General features: G+C 36.1%; 1 protein-coding gene across 3 annotated transcripts; it reads right to left on the bottom strand.

The window, feature by feature from the left end:
• Nucleotides 1-2309: 2309 nt before the first annotated feature.
• Nucleotides 2310-23412, bottom strand: LOC127412669 (transcription initiation factor TFIID subunit 7-like). Of its 3 annotated transcripts, none has more exons than XM_051649223.1 (13): nt 23163-23412; nt 22926-22959; nt 22514-22590; nt 8241-8319; nt 7888-8021; nt 7682-7805; nt 7518-7576; nt 7000-7072; nt 6467-6577; nt 6153-6347; nt 3517-3629; nt 2982-3041; nt 2310-2622 (listed from the first exon to the last, which is right to left on the bottom strand). In XM_051649223.1, exons 2-13 carry the CDS (start codon nt 22942-22944, stop codon nt 2578-2580), a joined length of 1089 nt encoding a protein of 362 aa, XP_051505183.1. In that variant the 5' UTR covers nt 22945-22959; nt 23163-23412; the 3' UTR covers nt 2310-2577. The 3 variants fall into 3 exon arrangements, with proteins under 3 accessions (XP_051505183.1, XP_051505184.1, XP_051505185.1); XM_051649224.1 differs by having other exon boundaries at nt 22926-22953; XM_051649225.1 differs by lacking the exons at nt 22514-22590; nt 22926-22959; nt 23163-23412 and adding an exon at nt 19929-22412.
• Nucleotides 23413-23640: the final 228 nt, after the last annotated feature.

The raw sequence follows: 23640 nt of genomic DNA, 5'->3' as shown, positions 1-23640 counted from the left end.
GCCATCTAAACACACAACTTCACTTTCTACATTGATTTGAGAATTGACATATCTTGCAGCGTGACATACTATGTTTAATCAAAAACTATTTTAAGAACACTTTTCACATTTTTTAATGATGTAAATTATGATCAGCCTAATAAACTTCTGGAAAAAAATCACAAAAAGAATTTAGCCAAAAATTTACTTTTTTTCTTATTTTTCTGATTTGACATTATATATCTCTGGGTGTAAATAAGGTAGCTCCAAAAACTGCTTTTGTTTCGTTCCCAATCATGTCAACTGTGAGTACAATTTTGTGTTGATATGACAAAGCAATCAAAAGTTAAAGCATTACAAATAATATTTATCCTAGTGTACAAAAACGTCTCCAAGTGTCCAGAAGTCTCTCCAAAAAAAAAAAAAAAAATGAAACATAATAATTGTACATAAGAACTAATTACACATGCAAACACAATGTCTAAAGGTATGCATAGCATGCAGTAGTGTTGCATGGTACCAAAAGGTAGTTGGTACTGATACCAGTGAAATTCCATGGTTCTCGATACCAAGTTCGATACCACAGCAAAACATATGCTAATATTATAATGTGCTATTGAACACACCAGTTTATTTTTAATTATTTAATAATTATTTTAATAATTATAGTTTAATAATAATTATTTTCCAGAACAAATTTAGTTTAATTTCATTATCAAAATGGTGTCTAATCAATAAATTCTTAAAACTTTTAACAAGTGAAAATAGAACTTTTCAACATATTGCATTTTTTTTTTTGCCAAACATTTATTCAACAGCTGTCTTGCTTTTGTGATATTTTGATGAATTATTCTTATTATTACAGTGAATATTACATTTTACAATACAGTTGTAATATATTTTTATTCAATTTCAGGCATCTAGATTTTATTATGACTCATGCTTTTAATATGACGTGTGTTTTTTGCCGGATGCTTCACTTTTCCGGATGAACAGTTCACGTCATGGCCCAGTGTGATCTGAAATGACAAATTAAATGTAGGAGACAATTTCGAAATGTTTGTATTTTAGATTACTGGTGTTTGTGTATGTGGTAACTTTGAAATGTTATGTTTGAAATTGTACTACTGTGAAGCTCTTCGGTCAACTCTGTTTTAAACGCGATATAAACAAAGCTGAGCTGAGATTAAAGCGCAAATGCTGTGATTTAATTATATAAATAGATATTTTACATGTGCTGCGTGGTTCGTAATAGATAAGTGCTCTGCTCTGTCATTTCAAACAACGTGAATGAGTTTTAATGTCTGTGGAGTTTTTAGTGGATGAGTGGTCGGATTTATTTAAAGTATGCAGCAGTTTAATAAATACACTAGGACATGTCACTTGGATAAATTTTCCATTTCAGTGTAAAAGGAGTAACAAAATAAGCCTGTGAGCATTTTAAAGCAGTCATGTGTCAGTCATACTGCATGCTGGTACCGGATAGAGACGGTGCTCGGTACTACAGAAACACTGGTATCTTTACATCTTTTTTATTTTTACTATCGACTTGGTACCGTACTTTTGACAAAACTAGCATGCAGACATGATTTTAGTAATGAGATTTCACAGAAAGAGTGCCATTTGACTCAACAACTCTGCATCGAGTCTGTGCCATGTACTTGGCGCCATCTCCCGGTGGCCATATGCAACAGTCACCAATCATATGTCTCTTTGCCCAAATATGGATGATTTTTTTGCGCTGATCTGAACCCAAATCGATCGGTTAAGCGTTCCATGATGCTACATCATCTGAAAGATAACTACCACCTCTAAGTAATGGTATGTTATATTTTATGTTCTATTTATGTGTTCTGAATTTATAAGCAAAAACGTGGCATATGAGCAACACCTGTTCACATTAATGTCAAAGACATATACTTAGCCATTACTCGCTTTATTTTTGTCTGAGTAAAACAAATAGGCTGATTGTATTCTACTCTTTGAGAGCTTTGCAACAACATATGACAAATGGCTATTTGATGAGTTTGATGTTTTTATGAATTATAATAATATGTACAGTGCAAATTTTTTCATAAATTATCAAATGGAAAACTTCTGATTTATCTGCTAATTTCAAAGCACTTGTTCAGTTTTGCCCATAATGCATATATACATTGTAAAGTACAGCTTCTAAGCTTTCGAACGATTAATATTTTTTGTTGGTAGTTATTACTTTGACAATAATTGTTTTTCTCACGGGCCCAACGGTGGGCCAAACAGCATTTTGCTAATTCACATAACTTTGATCCTGAAGTCTTGATGTTTATTAAAAATAGCTCACGGACATGTCAGGTTACAACTACCAATTTATTTGAAATACTGCAGTTTACTCAAAAATGCTACAGTTTAAAGTAGTCCCACAAAAAAGTACATAATGTATATACAACCTAAGAGGCATGATAGGCATTACAGAAACTTTGAATCCATCAGCATTTACAGAAACTTCTGTGTCAGAACTCCTAACAGAAGTTTAAATTCAGTTATGACATGGTGATGCATTCAGCAGTCATCTCTGGGTGGTTCTTTGCATTGCGGTATCTTGGTAACTGTCAGGGATCACTTCTCGATCAGTGAGTCCAACTGCTCTTGCAGGGAGGCCAGCTGTAGGAACAGAATAGCAGTGATGGATGGCTAAAAGTAGGGGTATAACTGAAGTCTAAGTGAAATATGCTCAACAACACCTCCAACATTGTTACTTTCTTGCCCTTACGCCATTATTAGTCAGTTTGGCCGTAAACAAACAATGATGGAGAAAATTACAATTATTTTTGATCAAGGGCCAAGGGTTGGGGTGAATAAAAAAAAACAACAGGTAATGCAATAACAGCTCTTCTACTCACCAGTATTCAATAATGAAAATTACATTCAGCAAAAGCAATAAGAATATATGTAATTAATTGAGAGTTCTTGATTTTGTGTGCTACATTCATGCAGGCCTTTGGGTTTGCATGTAAACAAACCTGTTCCATCTCTTGCTCCTCTTGATTGATCATGTCATTCAAGAGAGCCTGGAAACGATACTGTAAGGGAAAGAGAGAGTTGATATGAGCCATTCATGAATGTCTGGGCTGCTTGTACACAGATCAAGTGAATGAGCTCAGAAGAGCATGACCTTTGCCTGTCCGCTGTGACCGTAATGGCAGCGGACAAATGTAGCCAGTGCAGTGCACACAGCCCAGTTGAAATGACACCATTAAACCACACGTCTGACACTGTTTCACAGCTCCTAAATCCTCCCAATGGAGCAGTTGGCAGAGAAATGAATTTATATGCTTTTTGTGAGTTATATAAAAACAGCTTATGGCAGAAATGTAATATTTATGCCTTAAAAAGATGGCAAAAACTGGCTTTATTGGGCCGTTTTGCTGCACAAAAACTATGTAGCCAAGGTTAGGTGTTTACATGATGTAGTGTACCAGAGAAGGTTTGTCTCTTGCAGGGACAGGGACATTTGTACCTTTTAGTGCATAGTGTCTGTAGGTCAATAAAACTCACTCTCAATGCTTGATTTTCCACCTCCATTATCAATTTCTCTTGTTGCTTTTTGCGGGCACGCGTCTCCTGCAGCTTGGCCTTCAGATTGTTGATCTGCACTTGGTACTCCATTACTGCAAATCAAACAGAGTCTGTGAGCCCTACATATGAGCCCTAGTTAACATGCGTAGTTTAGTCACAAACCCTGATGCCCTATTGAGCATTCTTTTTCGTTTGAGAGCTAGTATATCTGCAAATGCTCCTTTTATCTGAGGTCCCAATTATCTGGGAATCCATCACGCTCTAACCGCTCAACCCTTCAGGCTGCATAAATACCGAACAGCAGCTCTTACGATCTGCACTCACAGAGAATATGAATTCTGAAACATATTTAGGGAACACACACAGCTATTCAAATGTATTTGTGGATAATAGATAAGAACTGCCAGACATTTAACAATTTGGACATGCAGTACGCGACTTAAATTTTAAAACACCTGTCATTAATTTATAAAAGATGCAATATTATTTATCAAGAGAATATGGCTATTTCTCAAATCCAAATGAGCTGCCTACCTAGACAGTAGGGATGACAAAAGTACCTGTACTTGTCAAAAGTACCAGTACTAAGTATAAATATTAAAATTAAAAACATTTAATGCTTCAACAGCATCGGTTGAGAAACAGATCAATATTTATATCCTTTTTTTTTCTTTTACTATAAATCTCCACTTTCACCTTCAAAATGTGAAAGAATGCAAAAGTGAAAGTGGAGATTTAAAGTAAAAAAGGACTTAAGGCCCATTCCCACTGCAGGGGCTAAAGCTTTTCCCCTGGACTAGTACCTTTCATTGCTTTCGCACCTAAGAAACTATAGTCCCTCATAGCCATGTTAAGGGACATTTTTAGCTCCTAGTAAGGGATGGGTACTTCTGGGGCATAAGGCCCTTACTCACTGCAGGGGCTAAAGCACATTTTAGGTACTTCCCCGGGACTAGTACTTTTTGTCGCTTTTGCACCCAAGGAGCTATAGTTCCTCTGAGCCATTTTTGGGGGATTTTAGCTCATACTCTGGAGTAGCTACTATAGGGACTGTGGGAGACTGTGGGAGGTGCTGCAGCCTGTGATTGTTCAAAAACCTATGACGCACAAAGTATTGAGAAAGGAGAAGAGTCGACAGCTGCCATTAGAAAACAACTAGCCACTAGCTTGCTACTCAGAGGATTTAAAAATTCCCTTAAAAGAAATCAAATAAAACCAACTAAGTATACAAACAGGATCACCCATTTCACGTGTGTGTGTGTGTGTGTGTGTGTGTGTGTGTGTGTGTGTGACTTCACCGGGAGACATCCGTACTGTCTGTACTGTGTGACTATTCAGAAAATAAAGTGATTTCTGGATTACTACATAAAATTTCAGTGTGTACTGCATGGTAGCGAGGTGCCTCTCCTCTTACTCTGGCTGCAGCAACGCATGCAACGCTCACATGCCAAACTGTAACCTGACGACAATGGCAAAGTCAGAAAATGGGAAAATGCTGCCTTCGCTGGCTGTATAATGAGGTAGGATGAAATAAGATTCTTTTTAAACTGTTCAGAGACCAGTTTTCTTAAGAGTTCCATTAATCCAAAAATGCTCTCGTTTAAACCATAAAATGGTTAGGCAGCAAGGCAGCTGCCTACATTTTCGGACGCAGCCAAAGTTAACAAAAATATAGCTCCGATCCTGTTGTCCTCTGTAGGTGTTGTTGATTTCGTTGTTGTTGCTCTTGAATCGTGCGTACCAGAAATGTCAGAAGACAAATGGTCGATAATAGATAACGTCACTACGGGGGTTAGTTTTGTGAATGCAAATGCAAAAGAGGAAAAGTCTCCTCGGGTGTTTCGTTACTCATAGTAGTTCTAATCTAGAAAGTTACTAAGGGAAAAGTACCGGGACTGTAGGTGGGAAAGAGGCTTTAAATATTGATCTGTTTCTCACCCATCATATCCCGTCTGAAGAAATTGATTAAACCACTGGAATCTTGGATTACTTTTATGTGGCCTTTATGTGATTTTTTGAGCTTTAAAAGTTCTGGTCACCATTCACTTGCATTGTATGGACCAAACAGAGCTCAGATATTCTTCTAAAACTCTTGTTAGTGTTCAGCAAAAGAAAGTAAGTCATACACTGGGATAGCATGAGGGTGAGAAAATGTTTGGGTGAACTATCCCTTTAAAAACATTATTTCATATGATAAGTAATAATGTTCCCATGTTGTATCAAAACAGTATTGACAAGACATCTGATGAAATAAGGTAACTCTATGGTTTAGCCCTTTTCAGAATGTGTGAACAAAAGGTGTGGTAGCACAATTCTGAGCTTTAGCCTAATGCCAATGTGACGTTGAAGACACCCTGCCAGCATAGAGGCAGAGAGCTGTCAGGTGGCCGGTTTGAGAGATGAAGCCAAGGTCAACTGCGTCCATCAACACCACTAAACGATCGGTACCGCCATCTGACCTAAATTCAGCATTCAAATGCTAATCTAGGTCGGCTGTTGTTTGTCTGCTTGCCTGTCTCCCTGGGATACTGAATTGCAATTTTAAATTGGGCTTGTGCTGCAGTCCTAATGACGTACTGTAATTGATCATACAAATGACTGTACTGCCTTCCTACCAATATGATTGTTCCTGTCATTCTCGTCTCTTCCTCCATCAGTCTCGTTAAGTTTCTCATGGAGCTGCCTGACCATGTCGTCTTCAGGGTCCATGATGTTGAGATCTTCATCGTCGTGGCGGTCGCCCTCCTCGTCCTCATCTTCACTGCTACTACTGATGTCGTTGAAGATCTCCCGAAGCTCATCGTGCTGGACTATGTTTGGAGAGAAAAGAGATTGATGCTGGTAATGATTAAGAACTTAAGACAGAGAGAGCATAAGAGAAATATAAAGCAATCTGTGTTTTATGCAGGTCTCTGATCAGATCATTTACCCGATGAGCCGTGACCCTTGTGTCCGGAGGTTCCAGGTGAGGAATCCAGGTTCGACAGGGATAAATTGTTGTCAGGTTCTTTGAACTCATCCTCATTAATCACCTCCCATCCTGACCATTGGGTCAAGGTTTATATACCAATAATAATCCCTTTATCATAACCCAATAATCCCTTTATCTCTTCATTCCCTGGGTTTTTGCACCAGTTTATTCTCTTGTTCGCTACATCACTGTGCAATGAGCTCCACAAATTTGTACAGGACTCATGTCACCTTTTTTCCCTCTTTCACTGATTGTCATGCTGTGAGCTTCATCTCTACTTCCTGCCCAATTACTCCGTTTATTTTGTGAGCAAGTCTGCCACCTGGTAGAAAGGCTTGGCATGACACAAAAGAAGTCTGGAGAGTTCTACAATAGCAATGACACTTGCATCTAAATTGGTTGCGACATAGGATTTGCAGCAACAAAACACGAGAGGAGAAAACGAACTAAATAAAACAATGGAATGGACAGCATTTGTGGTAAAAGGATACGAACACTGACGGCTTCAGCATCTGTGCTCAAGAGCCTCTTCACCTCCTTTTCCACATCAGGAGACTCGATGTACTACAGGTCAGGATAAATCAGGTTAGAATTCAGTCCCAAGAAAAGCGTTCTTGCTGCATGCACGCATCCAAACACACACATAGTACTAACAGTAGAAGCTGGCTGCTTGCCAGAGAACACATTAGCGATTAAAAAAGGGAGCCAAGTCAATAGCTAGCTGCAACTTAAAGGAGATTTATTCAAGATTCAGAGAAGATCCTTCCACTAACTTGCTCGCTGTCACTTCAATCAATGCAACAGCCAAACTGCTTTCTTGCATACCTTGGTGACAAATGAAGATGGTGATGCTTTATTTATATGTAAATCTTGGCTTTACCATAAACTCATTTCTCTTTTCCTGCAAGAGTAAAAAAAATTCTCTATCTAGGGATTATAAAGGATTGTATAATCCTTTAGAAACGCAGAAGAATGGGGGATATGCTTGAGTTAAATTAAACGAGGTTACCTTCTTCCTCGCCGTCTTTCTGAACCGCCTCTTTCTTGTATTCTTCAGCGGGAGAGTAACTGAAGACGGATGTAATTGGATATTAAATGGGTTCAATCACTCAGTTACTCACAGACTGTCTCCACACTAGCTCCAAACCAATTACCAGCTGGAGAGGTACTTACTGCCGTGGTTCCAGACAAACTTCTTGTCTTTGTCCTTGTCTTTCTTTTTGCTTTTGGAGTCAGTAGTGCCAGTGGGCTCCTCTAGAGGGGGGTAGAGGTCTCCATCCAAAGTGCATACCAGCATCTTAAAAAGAAGTGAAACTTCTCTTGTACACCTTTCAAACTGCCTCTTTTCTCTGTCCAGGTAAACTGTTGGAAGAACTTACCTGACAGATATCAGCAGTCTTGTAGAGGGTCTTTTTGTCAACAGTTTTTAGCGATTCCAGGATGCAGGGTAAATCCACTAATTTACAAGCTAAAGGGACACGGTCCACACGTACAATCCCATGGCGACCATCAGCTATGAATATGGCAACAAAAACCATAATAGATATTTGTGCAATGAAAACAGATGACATATACAGTATTATACACAACAAGTCATCAAACATTATTGTACAAATAAGTGATTTATAATTTCAGGGTGTGTAAATTGTAATTCAATATATACAATGTACAGATATACTGATTGTATTTATACAAGTTCATCTTACCTAACTTTACATTTCTGTGCACTTACCATGCAGCTCTATAGTAAGTCTGTCTTTCATGTTCATGCTGCTAGACTGGGCGATCCGTCTTACTGTAGAGGCGTATTCCTAAAAGACAATCCATCATACAGAATTAAAGTTGAGCTCAATCTACAGGATTTGTGGAATAATGTTGATTACCGCAAAAAATTATTTTGACTGGTCTCTCCTTTTCTTAAAAAAAAAAAAAAAAAAAGCAAAAAAAAGGCAAAAATCGAGGTTACAGTGAGGCACTTACAATGGAAGTGAATGGGGCCAATATTTGGGGGGTTTAAAAGCTTATAATTATATAAAAAAGCACTTACATTTAGGGCTGCACAATTAATCAAAAAACGAATCGCGATTACGGCTGCCACGATTATGTAATCGTGAAAACTGATGATTACAGCATTCAAATTTAAGTCTGCTCCTGTTGCGTCAATGGTTTCTATTTACAATGTGTTTTTGCAGCGGTTGAGTATTCAAACCAATAACTAACATGTCCGCTGAACAATGAAACGGCAATGGTCAATCAGAGCCGCTTAAATTAGTCATCTGTCCTATCAGTAATGACAACTAGTCCTAATGCGCAAGTTTTAAACTGTCTGAATGCCCAGATGCGGTGGCACACGAAATTTTATACTGAAGAAACATCACCTGACACTCGAAAAGAAGCTGTAGAACAAGAGCGAAAAGCACTTTGGAATTATTTTGGATTCACTGCATATTGCACCGCTCGCTTTGAACGTAGATGTTAAATACACTGCAAATTAGCAACCCGACAACAATAAAATGCTCCCGTTCTAATCAAGGCACAGACGCGGTGTAAATAATTGATTTATTATGCTGATTAGACAGCTTTGTTTTTAACGAGAGCATTCGCGAAAGTGCAGAACTTTGTGCGGAGCGTCACTGAGCTTGCGTTGAAATGTAGGTCTTAAAACAGTGTTAACCTGCAGTGAGTGACAGCAATCATTGTAATGGGAGAGTTTGTCACATTGCTCGATTTCTGTGTACAATTTATTAAAAATGTAATAACAGTTTTGTTTTGTAATGTTAATAAGTAGGCCAATGTGAATTTGATTTGTACAAAATAGCTATAACGTAATTCAGCTTAACTGTTCTAAGTTTGTTTTGGAGGTGTAGCCAAAATAAAGAATATGGCATGAATAGCATATTTCAGGAATCACCATCATTGTTATCTCATCTGCTCTAATAATACCCATTTGCCACGCAGCTGGTAATAGTAGATTTAACATTTTCACAAATCGCACAAACTTTGATTACAAATGACTGTTTTTAATTTCCAAAGTGCAACCACTGAGGCCAAAAATGATCTAACAGTGATCTTACATGAACAATATCACCATTGAAGATCTAATGGGATGAAGGGCCCCCTGTCTCACCACCAAAGGGCTTACTGAACGCAGTAACTTGGTCGATTTAAATCGGCTGTTAATAAATTTGAATATTGAATATGTCATTATTTACTGAACATGGACTAATAATTTAAGCAGTAATTTAGCAATAATTTAATTTATTCTATGCCATAGATATCCATTTAAAATTATTCTTATTTGGCCTAATATTAACAAACATTATTACAATATTTAATGCTTAAAAGATGCATAAAAGAAACTAGAGCGAACCGCATGGTTGCTTAATTTGTAATGGTAATTTAATATTTTAATCAACATTAATAATCGTGATTACAGTATCAAGGGCAATAATCGACAATTATAATTTTTGCTATAATCGTGCAGCCCTACTTACATTTATTTTTCTGTTAAAACTCATGTATTATGTGAGCTGTAAAGTTGTATAAATCGTTTTAGGGTTTATTGACATTACATCGTTATGGCAACAAAGTTGTAAAATTGGCTACAACTTTACACAGAAAAGGTTAGTAAGCGATTTTATCTTGTGGATTTACAGTGGGTATCCATTCAGAATAGTCTTTCTACCGCCGCAATCACTGCAGCTCTAAACCGCTAAGGAGCTCTATAACTATAGAATTTCAACAGGCCAGAGCTGAATGCCTCAGAGCTTTTTTTGCCAACTGCCATAAAAAAGGAGGAGAAAGAAGATGAACAACAAACTTAAAAACACCACAACATTTATTTTCTGGCTACAAGTTACAATGGAGATGTACGATAAATACTTTACTGCAGCATTCAGTGTTAACGAGGATGTCTTCGCATTGGAGAGTTATTTGTTTGCATTTATTCATTCACATTTTATTAGAGATAATTATGTGAGTATTCTTATACATATGCACATACGTTATGAGTGAGCATCATTAGACCACATATTCAAACAATTGTGACTTCCCAAAAAATGCTAAGACACTAAACTGTGCATTCTTTTAATGTGTTGATAGGCTAGCCCATATTTTCTATTTTTAAACAGCATTATCAAATGTGAATTAATTCATTTATATGTATACATTGTGTCGTATTATGTTATATTCTCCTCGCAATAAAAACTAAAGAAAAAGTTAACTGAATCATTATTTATGGGAGCAGAATACTTATCAAATGAAATAGTATAAAATATTTGAAAAAGAATCACAATTTTCCATTACATTAATAAGAGTGGGAGTTAGTACTGTGACCACATAATATTTGTCTCAATACATGCGTTTGAGTTTTACGCTAAACGTGATAACCAGAAACGCTATACAGTTAAAACCTGTAGGTTACGAGCTTTGTTATTAATTATCTGTCATAGTATTTTATTAATATTTGCTATTAATCAATGTTGCCCCAAAGCCTGATAATATTGATTATTTTTCGGAGTAACTATTTGCTTTCAGATGTAACCCCAATAGTCTATTAGCAACAGAGAAATACACAACAAAGTTCATTGAGAGTGTTGCTTCAATGGCGTGCTGGTATCTGGACGATCAGGGTTCGATTATGTTTATGGCGTATTATTTTTCCCATTCTGTTTCTTGACTCCACTCTTAATATTTTCTTTATTACTATTTATAATAAATAAAAATGTAGTTTTACTATATTAATATTGTAGTAACAATGTTTTGTTTTGGTGGGAAACATAGATTTGATGATATTAACAATGGTGTTACTACAGTAATACATAGTTACCATGTTTAATTTTGTGGTTCAATTATTTTACTACAAAATACCATGGTGATACTATGGTTATTTTATTTGTAGAGGACATCAGGACAGATCCGTGTTCCAATCGGTTAAGTGCATTATTTAGGACTTTAGAATGCTTTTTTCAGCTTTTTTTTGAACAGACATACACTTTAAACACACAGCGCTTCAGCGAGTCGCACCTCAACTCGACGGGGGGAGGAGGTGTTTAAATCTTTTGTTTGAGCTGAAAAAGGTACAGTGGGGACTGACATGTTGCCAGGCAAGAACATGATCAATTACATTAGCAACATACATTGAAGAAATATATTTACACTAATAACAAAACAAACAAAAAAACTCATTATGGCTTAATTCATTCTGGCAGTTTGCCACCCACTCAAACCAGCCCGTCTGGCACCAACAAATGGAATTATCTAATCAGTCAATAGTGTGGCAGCAGTGCAGTGTATAAAATCATGCAGATATGGGTCAGGAGCTTCAGTTAATGTTCACATCAACCATCAGAATGGGGGAAAAAAAATGTGGAACGTGGCATGATTGTTGGTGCCAAATGGGCTGGTTTGAGTATTTCTGTAACTGCTGATCTTTGGCAAAACTGATTGATTTTGCCAAAGACAAAAGAAATCCAGTGAGCGTCAGTTCTGTGGATGGAAATGCCTTGTTGATGAGAGAGGTCAACAGAGAATGACCAGACTGGTTCAAACTGACAAAATTTACAGTAACTCATAACTACTCTGTACAATTGTAGTGAGAAGAATAGCATCTCAGAATGATTTTCAGGAAGATAATTAAATAGCTAATACCTATGAATCAACAGCTTTAATTTAATGAAAAGGATGACATTCAAGCATTTTTTTCTGTATATCAATTCATGAGCTAACTAAGCTATAACATTAATGCTGCCATTCATTTTGCATTGTTAGAACGCCGTCTACACATCAAAATGTAAAAAATACAATACAAATATGATTAACAATTTAATCATAATAACTCTCACTTTCTTCACACTGCTAAACGATGGTACGTTTGGATGTTTGCCCAGCTCCCGCCTCCATCCATCAGAGAGAGCCCAGCTGACAAGCTGTCCATGTGTTGGCCGTTTCACTTATATAGTACTTTGATTTATTTGTGTGTGAGCTCATCTGTTGTCGCTATTAAGCGAATGTTTTTTGTTTAAATAAAAAAAGACTTTCCTGTGTTGGAAATGCCATCTCCCGCTTCCTCATTCCCTGGAGCTAAGGATATTGTTACTAGGGTTGCAAATTCAAAGTTGGAAACTTTCCATGGGAATTAACGGGAATATATGGGAATGAACAGGAATATATGGGAATTAACGGGAATAAACTGGAAATTTGCAAAATTGCAAGTTAGCCTATAACAGGAAACTTAAATGTAATTGAAAGAAAAAAACATCTTGCAGCATAATCTTGGTTAAAACAACCACATTTAATGCAAATTCTACCCTGCGCATTCCTCAAATCACATGAACACAGCACACTACTAACTGCACGCTACTTACTACAGCCGGACTATTGAAGCCACACTACTGCATTTGAGCCCAAGGACTACATCCAGTCAAGTACGTTTTGATGATATTACTAGGGTAAATATATTTGATCTATGGTATTACAGTGCATCTGGAAAGTATTCACAGCGCTTCACTTTTTCCACATTTTGTTATGTTACAGCCTTATTCCAAAATGGATTAAATTCAATATTTTCCTCAATTCTACAAACAATACCCCATAATGACAATGTGAAAGAAGTTTGTTTGAAATCTTTGCAAATTTATTAAAAAATAAAAATAAAAATAAAAAAAAATCACATGTACATAAGTATTCACAGCCTTTGCTCAATACTTTGTTGAAGCACCTTTGGCACCAAATACAGCCTCAAGTCTTTTTGAGTATGATGCTACAAGCTTGGCACATCTATTTTTGGGCAGTGTCTCCCATTCTTTGCAGGACCTCTCAAGCTCCATCAGGTTGGATGGGGAGCGTCAGTGCACAGCCAAGTGCAAATGGGTTCAAGTCTGGGCTCTGGCTGGGCCACTCAAGGACATTCACAGAGTTGTCCCGTAGCCACTCCTTTGTTATCTTGGCTGTGTGCTTAGGGTTGTTGTCCTGTTGGAAGATGAACCTTCGCCCCAGTCTGAGGTCCAGAGCGCTCTGGAGCAGGTTTTCATCAAGGATGTCTCTGTACATTGCTGCATTCAACTTTCCCTCGATCCTGACTAGTCTCCCAGTCCCTGCCGCTGAAAAACATCCCCACAGCATGATGCTGCCACCACCACGCTTCACTGTAGGGATGGTATTGGCCAGGTGATGAGTGGTGCCTGGTTTCATCCAGACATGACGCTTGCCATTCAGGCCAAACAGTTCAATCTTTGTTTCATCAGACCAGAGAATTTTGTTTCTCATGGTCTGAGAGTCCTTCAGGTGCCTTTTGGCAAACTCCAGGTGGGCTGTCATGTGCCTTTTACTGAGGAGTGGCTTCCGTCTGGCCACTCTACCATACAAGCCTGATTGGTGGAGTGCTGCAGAGATGGTTGTTCTTCTGGAAGTTTCTCCTCTCTCCACAGAGAAACGCTGGAGCTCTGTCAGAGTGACCATCGGGTTCTTGGTCACCTCCCTGACTAAGGCACTTCTCCCCCGATCGCTCAATTTGGCCGGGCGGCCAGCTCTAGGAAGAGTCCTGGTGGTAGAAGCCACTGTGATCAATGGGACCTTCAATGCTGCAGAAATTTGTCTGTACCCTTCCCCAGATCTGTGTCTCGATACAATCCTGTCTCGGAGGTCTACAGACAATTTCTGGACTTCATGGCTTGGTTTGTGCTCTGACATGCACTGTTAACTGTGGGACCTTATATAGACAGGTGTGTGCCTTTCCAAATCATGTCCAATCAACTGAATTTACCACAGGTGGACTCCAATCAAGTTGTAGAAACATCTCAAGGATGATCAGTGGAAACAGGATGCACTTGAGCTAAATTTTGAGTGTCATGGCAAAGGCTGTGAATACTTATGTACATGTGATTTTTTTTTTTTTTTTTAATACATTTGCAAAGATTTCAACCAAACTTCTTTCACATTGTCATTATGGGGTGTTGTTTGTAGAATTTTGAGGAAAATAACGAATTTAATCCATTTTGGAACAAGGCTGTAACATAACAAAATGTGGAAAAAGTGAAGCGCTGTGAATACTTTCCGGATGCACTGTAAAATTTAACTAGCAAATACTAAATCAAAATGTGTTTATACAGTAGCTAGCTAGCCAGTATATCTGATATGCTAAATGTAAACTAGATAACAACATTTCATTGACAATTTAAGAGGCTAGCTATCATGGTGCTAGCTAGCTCAACTGTGATGCTGTTTCTTCTGCTAGCCAGTTTTCTGTTATCATACAAGAACGTAGGTTATAGTTTGGTTTAGCATGCTGATTGAGAAGTGTTCATCTATTCATCTAGCCTATTTCTATTCATTTGTCCAGTATCAATTGTAAAATATTTTTACCATTCCAGAATATTCCAATTGTTTAGCTAACTGTTTATATATCGGTGCATGGCATTGCATTAGTGTTTTTTACAAGCTTTTTTCTAATCTTATTCTACAGAACAATGCCACATGCGCCATCTGATGTGTGGATACATTTCACCTCAGCCAATGTAGAAGGAAAGGCTGTGTACATTTGCAAATACTGTGCAAAGACCAATGCTAAGAATGCCACAAAGATGCAGCAGCATATAGCCAAGTGCCCAAAGTTTTTTTTCCAATATTTCCAAAATTCCCCAGCTTAATTTCCCATGGAAAGTTTCTGGAAAGTTTCCGGAAATTTACCAGAAATTTTCCACCCCTTTGCATCCCTAATTGTTACAGTGTCAAAGGAGCTTATTTTTAATTTTGAGAATGATTACGTAGTGATTTTGAGGGGTACACTGATTGTCAGAGACGTCTCATAGAAACCCGCAATGCTATCATCACGATCATCAAAAGAGAGTGTGATTAACGTGTTTTGAACACCTGTCTCTGCAAAATGTTTTCTAATCACGTTTTATTATCATTTAATGCAATAACTTTTTACTCATTAATGGATGTTATTTAATAAAAGTGAATGTTTGTCACTGACTGTAAATCTCCCTGCCCTTGGTGCCGAAATGTTTGCTTGATGCAACACACACCTGTTGAAGTTGAAGATTTCCGCACGTGTTTCCAAGTTAGAAGTCCGACATAAAGTGTCATTCTGTTGCACTTTCCCCAGTTGAAAGGTGGAAATTCCGACTCTCTGAGTTGAATGGAACACTTCATGAATCATCACAGCAACAACAATATGGAGCATCGCAGCTTCCCTCACAAGAGCGAACATTTGGACTTGGACACACACGCTTCAACACACACACCAGGCACGTGTGGCAGTGGACTCAATGCACTGCGAGTGTTTCAAACAGCTAGACAGAGCGCAGCTAAATGGAACAGAATGCAGCGTCTTCAAAACTGAACTTCAACTTTACCCGCATATTAAAAACGCTGTTAAGCCAGACGGTTCAGATCGTCACTAAAAAACCGGTGCGCACTTACTAGGATAACTACGGTAACCTGAATGAAGAATAGACAGATGCACATTGAGCACATATTTTGATTATGCAATCTTTAGTACATTTTGTAAAAAATTATTTTATAACAGCCTATAATAATGAATAGATGATACACTGGAACAACAAGACGTAATGCAGCAGCCAAAGACCACTTGTCAGACATGTTATTATATATACAGTTATGCACATGTCATTGCTGAGTAATCAGACCGAGTACTCGAGTAGACAAAATGACCAACATGCCCATCCCTACTATCTATATTTTTGAGGTTTTTAATTCAACGCCTATAATTGTGTGCAATTTAACATAAGTTTGAGGAGGGTGTTTAGCTATTTACTGTTCACTTTGCATCATGTCTTGTAAAACATGTTCTTACATTTACTTTTTTTTTTTTTTTATTAATAGTTTATACATAATTATACAAAATTCGTACAAACATATACAACTCACAGCAAGTGTGAATACAACAATAATAATGTATAGGACAATAAAAATAAAAATAAAAAATATATAATTTATGCCAGGGGTAAAATTACAAAATTCAAATTAACATAAGTTAGAGAAGTGCCTCATAAGTTTTTTTTTTTTTTTTTGCTTATTTATTTTTAATACTATCCAAAGTAGTACCATATTGTTTAATTTCATTTATAAATTGTTCAAAATTTGGCTTTGCTTTAGCCCATTTTTTCACATGAATGTGATATTTTCCAAATAAGATAATAAGCTGTATAAGAAAATAAATTGTACAAATCAATGGTATCTTGTAAAAATCATAGTTCAATTTGTATCATAATTCCAAATATTCTAGAAACAAAGTTAGAGACATCAGTCCAAAATATCTTGAGTATACACACTGAAAAACGAGATGTGTTACAGATTCTTTAGCAACAGCACAAAAATCACGAGTTTTCAATATCCATCTTAAAACGTTCAAACAATTGCTTAACAGGGTAGATTCTGTGTAATAATTTAAAGGAAATCTCTCTAATTTGATTATTTATAAAAAAAACTTTTTAAACCAATTAATGTTTTCATACTTAGAAGACCAAAACATTGTCGAACTCAGCACATAATTCCTCTTCAATATGTTTCTAATATATTTATTACTGCATTTGTCTTTTACAACATTAATATCACCAATAAAGATTGTGTCACTACATGTTATGGGAAGTTGGTCTACATCAACATTAGAATATCCTGAATTTCGTAATAATTCAACAACTTTACTTGGGATTGCGTCAAAGATAATAGCATACTCTTTTGGTTTTACAGGAATCCTAAACTTTTTGAAGAATTCTATGTTAAAAGCAGGCCTTGTTCATTAAGCAACTAACTTACAGTGATTATTCCATTGTCATACCATGTCTGACTGAAGATAGATTTTTTCTTATACAAGATATCCTTATTATTCCATACAAAATACCAATGTGGTGAGAAGTTGTGCTTATAGACTAACTGCCAAGCCTGCAGTGCCTGCTTGTGGAAATTTGCAAGTTAGTTGGGATTTTTTCAATAGAAAAATTACATTTAAAAAAAAAAACAAGGAATTAAAGAATTAAATATAAATTTGGGGAAAATATTCCATCTACTATCTTTGTTACTGATATATTCAATTATCCATTTTATTTTAAAAACAGTATTTAAGTCTGTAAAATTTAAAACCTCAAGGCCCCCATATTCTTTATTATTATTTATAATATATTTTCCTAAGTAGTGTTATTTCTTCCTCCATATGAAATCATATAGAATCTTATCCAATTCCTTGACCACATTTTCTGGAACTTCCATTGATACTGATACATAGACAGACCTAAAAATTCCTTCTGCTTTTGAAATACAAAAAAATTAAAAAACACAGCCGAATAGGCACAAATCTCTCATCAACCACATATTAAATCTGTTTTTAATTCTCTCAACAATAGGCTTAAAATTGTATGTGTTTCTTTGATTAAGATATTTACAAACCTACCAAGATATGTAAAAGTGTCTTTAATTGTTATTACACTAATTTCTTTCAAAACACTATAATGGATAATGGAAAATATAATGGACTTGTTCTTATTCATCTTTAATCCAGAGACCTAAGAAAATTCATCTATACATCTAATAACTTTCTCTACTTTGTGATTTTTAACGAAAAGGGTGGTATCATCTGCAAATTGGCTAAGTTTCATATCTTTGCCAACCACTGAGATTCCCTGAAAATGCACTTTTTTATATGAGTTGCCATCACTTGTGTAACTAATAAAAAAAGAAAAGACGATATAGGGCATCCTTGCCTTATCCCACTGTCCATATCAAATCTCTGACAGGTACCGTGAGACAACTGGACTGAATTATTGCATCCATTATAAAGTGTTTTAAGGGCTTTCTGAAAAAAATAAATAAATAAATAAAAATAAAAGTCAATGACCTTAAACATAAAATAATGTTCAATGGTATCAAACGCTTAATAAAAGTCAATAAACAATATAAAGCCATCATCTGAAATAAGATGTCTGTAGTCAATTTAATCTAAAATTAATCTAATATTATTTCCAATATAACGTCCTTTCATAAAGCCTAATTGTTCTTCATCAAATACTGAATTTAAACCTTTTTTAAGTCTTTTTGCAAATATTAGAGAACACATTTTGGAGTCATTGTTTAACAAACTGATTGGTCTCCAATTTTCTTAAGTATAACTTATCTTTGTTAGGTTTTGTTATAAATGTAATTACTCCTTGTTTCAGTGAGGCAGGAAGTTCTCCCAAATCAACTGATTCTTTGAAGACAGCAAGTAAAAAGGGTGCAAGATCATTACGGAAGGTTTTATAAAACTCCCCTGTCAACCTGTCATTTCCGGGAGACTTATTGTCTTTAAGATGGTTTATACAATCAATGACTTCCTGAATGCTTAAACCTTTATCACATGAATTTCTGAAATCAATGTTAATTTTATTAATATTGTCTGATAAATCCTTAAGAAAATTATCTGTATTTGGGGATTGGCTACCACAGATATACAAGTTGCTATAAAACTGAGTTACAAATTTAGATAAATCTTTAGGATTTTCATTAGGAACACTGTTTATTATTAATTTGTTTACAGAGGCTATGTCCGATTTCTTTTTTCTAAATTGAAAAAGTATTTGGTGTTTTTTTCACCTGCTTCCATCCATTTTCGTCTTGACCTAACAAAGGCACCTCTAGCTTTCTCTTCATAAATATTATCTAGATGACTCTGCAATGTTATAAGCTTTAATACATCATTGTTCGACATATTTTGATTATTTCTGCATGTAATGGACATTATTTCATTAATTATCTTGTTTTCATTTTCTTTTTTCTTTCTAGATATGAATTTTCCGTCGGAAATCACCAACTTATTTCAAATTTTGTTAGCTCCCCAAATTTCCCATAAATCTGTAACATAGATACCTGTTGCCAATATTTGTCAATTATGGTCTTTTTATTGCAGAATTCATTATGTCTAAATATACTACTATTTAATTTCCAATAACCTCTGTTAACATTACTTGACTGACTACTTGAAATATTAATCTTAATAGATATGCCTTTGTGATCAGTTAAAATTGATGGTTCAATAGTAACAAATTCAACTTTATCTTTCATATGTTCTGAAATAATCAATTAGGTGATCGCAAGGATTTGTCCCGATTACTCCATGTATATGTGAATAATTGCGGATTTTTATATCTCCAAGTGTCTAACATGTTCAACCTTAAACATACATTAATTAGTTCATTTCCACTACAATCCAATTTAGGGGGCCATCTATCCCATTTTTCATCAAACACTGTGTTGAAGTCCCCACCTCAAATTACTTCTACAGAGGGAAATTTAGAATGTAGTTGATTAATATTGTCTTCAATGTCCTGAAAAATTAACCCATTGGTTCTTTTATTGTTGGTGGCATATATGTTTATAAGGATTCATTTAATCTGTTTTATATCAATTAGAAGAATAATCCACCGACCTTGATCATCTGTTTTGTGACTTAATATCTGTCCAGAAAACGTATCCCTTAAAACAGCGACCCCTGCTGATCGATTTGAAGCTCCAAAAGAAAACCAGATGTCACAACCCCACTGACTCTTCCAAAAAAAAAAGAAAAGAAAAAAGCACATCTTCTTTGCAGGCATGAGTTTCTTGAATGAAACAGAAATCTGCTTCTTTTCTTTTGCAAAACAGGAATAAAGACTTTTCTTTTTAACATATCTCATATGCCCCTGGCATTGACAGAAAAAAATTTGATTGACATGAACTTGAAGAAAACTTAATAGAACAATTAAGTGAACAATGAAAGAAAACGTTGTAAGTGTTGAGAGTGTATAAAGGGTAATCTTACGCCAACATTCTCAGAGATCAATCACAAATAAGTCACTGGTCTTGAGACCCCCGTTATCCTGAATTTAAGTAACAAAGTGCTTTATAAAAGCAATTATGTGACCTCACATAATAATGTCTTATTATCAGTGGCGACAAAAAAAACAAAAAAAAAACAAACAATGTAAACCGTTTCTGTAGCTAAATAAACAAGTTATGGTAATTAGTCTACAGCAAACAGACTTTACACCGCCATACTGTTTTAATTTGAGCCAAAACTCAGAACCCTTTTCAAATAGAGCAGTGGTTTAAGTTTAAATTTTTTTACCATCTACAATTGCCTTGATTCAAACAAAGAAGGCTCTCTTTCCGTCTTTTCTTGCTTTTTCAATCGCAGGCCATAGGAGATACCATGTAGCTCTATCTTTCGTCATGAAATCTTCTTTGAAGTACATCTTGTATTTCTTGAGAATGCCGTTTCCCTTGACTCCTTTCCATGTGAGGTTTCGCGCTGTTCTGGAAGCAAATCTTATTATCACTGGCCTTGGTGTCTTTCCCTTGCTGTTGTCTGCGCTGGGTCTTCCAAGGCGATGTGCAATACCCACATTGCACGCTACGAAGTTACGTTCTTCCTCGGCAACCACCGCTTTGCAGATCTCCATCACCCGAGTCTTAACGTTGTCCTCAGTGAACTCGTTCAGCCCTTCCAATCGAAGTTTCCATCTGCGACAGTACCGATCTTGATAGTTTATTCTGTCCTCCAATTGAGAAACCCGGTTCGAAGTCACTTCGTTTTTTGTTTTTTTCAGAACTTTATGTCCTTCTGAATGTCGAATATTTCAGAATGCACCACTTCCATTGCTTCTTTCAACAGGTTGATGCTTGCCGAATTTTCTTTCACCATATTTTTTTTATCTCATCAGATGACTGTCTGATAATTTGGATGATGCTTTGTTGTACCTGACTTAACGTTTAATCATCCGTTTCGTCACCTTGTGCGTGTTTCTTCGGAGGGGGTGCTTTGGATGGTGTATTTGGAGACGAATCACATTCACCCCCCTTTTTGCTTTGACAAATGTAGGAGTGTGTTTCGCTGATAAGTCTTTTCTCTGTCATTTTTTGAGCTTCAATGTCCATCTCTTCAAGGGCTGACAAGTCCATGACAGGTTTCAGTCTCTTCTATTCAAGCAAAAAACTCCAGAACTGATAATTAACCGTGGGTCTTTTCAAGAACCTCAATGTAATCAAAAACAAGTGTGACTTATGTCTTACATTAATGTTTGTAAGAGGTACCCAAAATGAGTTTAAGCGCTAGCACATGTGCGTCTACTCACGCCGCTATCTTGGTCTGGCCTCTACATTTACTTTCCTAATCTGTTACGTTCAATCGACTGTCACAAAGAAGTTGCTTTAGAAGAAACGCTTTAGAAATTATGGTTTCGACGTCAGGAAGTGAGTGAAATCACGTACACACAATGGAACACAGAACGCCGTAACCGTACCTGCTGCTTAAAGTCCCTATTAAGAATGACACAGCATTCTTTTTTGATTTATGTGATGTCATGAAAGAACATATGTGCCCTGAGAGTATTCAGTGCGAGCCTGCATACCCTTAGTAAAGCGTTTTGTCATTACTTTGTATAAATTAGGTTCCAATGACAAGTATCATCTCTAAAACATACATATGCACCACTGCTCTGTGCATGAGCACAAGGTATTTTAGAATCCGGTTGAAAGTAGTTGGATTCAAACGTTTACATGGCTAATATTTTTCTTTTAAACTGATTAGTTTAGATCTACACAACCCCTTTCAATTGGATGGAAATTCCATTCGAATCCAGCTCAATCGGACCATTTTTGTGTTTACATGAAGACTTTTCAATCCGATTGAGCTATCTGTCGGATTATAAACTGATTATTTGGTTGCATGTAAATGTGGTTTAGGTTGTTTTTGTGATACTGTAAGTCTGCAACTCAGTAAGTCTGTACCTGATCTTTTATTGCTATATATTGTATATATTATATGCTATTATTAGCAATATAGCTTGAATTAAACATTCATAAATGCAGAATTACAGGACTCTCGAATCAAACAACACACTTAAACGATCAGTTATTCAAATGGATTAATGTGGAAGTGTTCTGGTAGTATTTACATTGTTCAAAAACAATATAGATTGAATTTTACCACAATAGGTTCAATTTAAATAGGTGAGTGAAGACACACACACTGACCTGAGGAAGCCGCAGAACAAACTGACTTTCCAGCTCATGAGGAGCATCTTCTTTGTTTTTGGAACCCAACTTTCCCACTGAAACAGTGAAACAGGATTTTTTTTGTTTTTTGTTCTTCACATCATGAAATACCACACACTAGCATAGGATCATGGGAGTGTAATGGAGATAAGGAGATTACAAATAAGAACTGTTGTTAAACCACTGTAAAGTGATGGTTATATCACAGCACATTTGATACCAAAGTACTGAATAATTACCATCTATAATGTACTCTGAGGTATGTCAAAGAATATCATGTACCATGGCAAATGTCCATGAAACCATAGTAATACCATGGTACAAATTTGCTGCCTTCTCTTAATGGGAGAAATAAAGTGAAACCATTCATGTGTAGCCTACATGATATTACCTTTCGTTTTGGAGGTCATCTTTGGCTCCTAATTCTGCATGGAAATAGAAAAAGGGAAATATTATAATATTTTCAGTATACCAACAAAGGACACACTGAGAAGCAGTACTGTAAGACAGACTAAAAGCAATTTCAACTATCTCGGGGAAGTAAAATGTTGTAGAAAGAAAATAATTATACGAAAGTGATAAAATACTAGTACAATAAACGTATAAAAAGAGTTTATGTAATACTCACCGAACACCACAGAGAAGCTAATATGCTAACGATCGATAGCTCGTCTATATAAAATCGTTAGATTAACTAACTAGTTTAGTACATGTTCTTCTCCAAAAATGATCTACAACATAAACTAACGTGAATTTGAAATATTCCATAAATTATGTTTATCATAAGTAAATAACAAACATATTGTAAAAGAGGAAATAGCCTAAATGGGACATGATAAATGCAGTTGCTCGATGAACTGTTGTGCGGAGGCTCAGAAACTGAATGCGTTTCACTGCCACCTGCTGTTGAGAAGAAGCAAGTACACATTTGAGAACATGCAGGCTAAAGTCTACATTCTACATATACACTGCAGTCTAAACATTATGGTTTGTCATACAATTTAATTATATGTTGTATTTTAGATGGGTTAATTGAGAACCATCAAAACAACAAAATGTGTACGTAATCAACACGAATGTGTACAGAATAAACAGAATAACATTGT

Source organism: Myxocyprinus asiaticus, chromosome 22, assembly GCF_019703515.2.
Source record: "Myxocyprinus asiaticus isolate MX2 ecotype Aquarium Trade chromosome 22, UBuf_Myxa_2, whole genome shotgun sequence".
In the NCBI taxonomy this organism is placed as follows: domain Eukaryota; kingdom Metazoa; phylum Chordata; class Actinopteri; order Cypriniformes; family Catostomidae; genus Myxocyprinus; species Myxocyprinus asiaticus.
This window is presented reverse-complemented; position numbering and strand designations above follow the sequence as displayed.

Coding starts and splice junctions, on each gene's coding strand:
- LOC127412669 (XM_051649223.1), bottom strand. Junction 8,320..22,513: donor TTGTTCTGCGGCTTCCTCAG/GTCAGTGTGTGT, acceptor ATTGTCTTTTAG/GAATACGCCTCTACAGTAAG. Junction 7,577..7,681: donor GTTTGTCTGGAACCACGGCA/GTAAGTACCTCT, acceptor ATCCGTCTTCAG/TTACTCTCCCGCTGAAGAAT.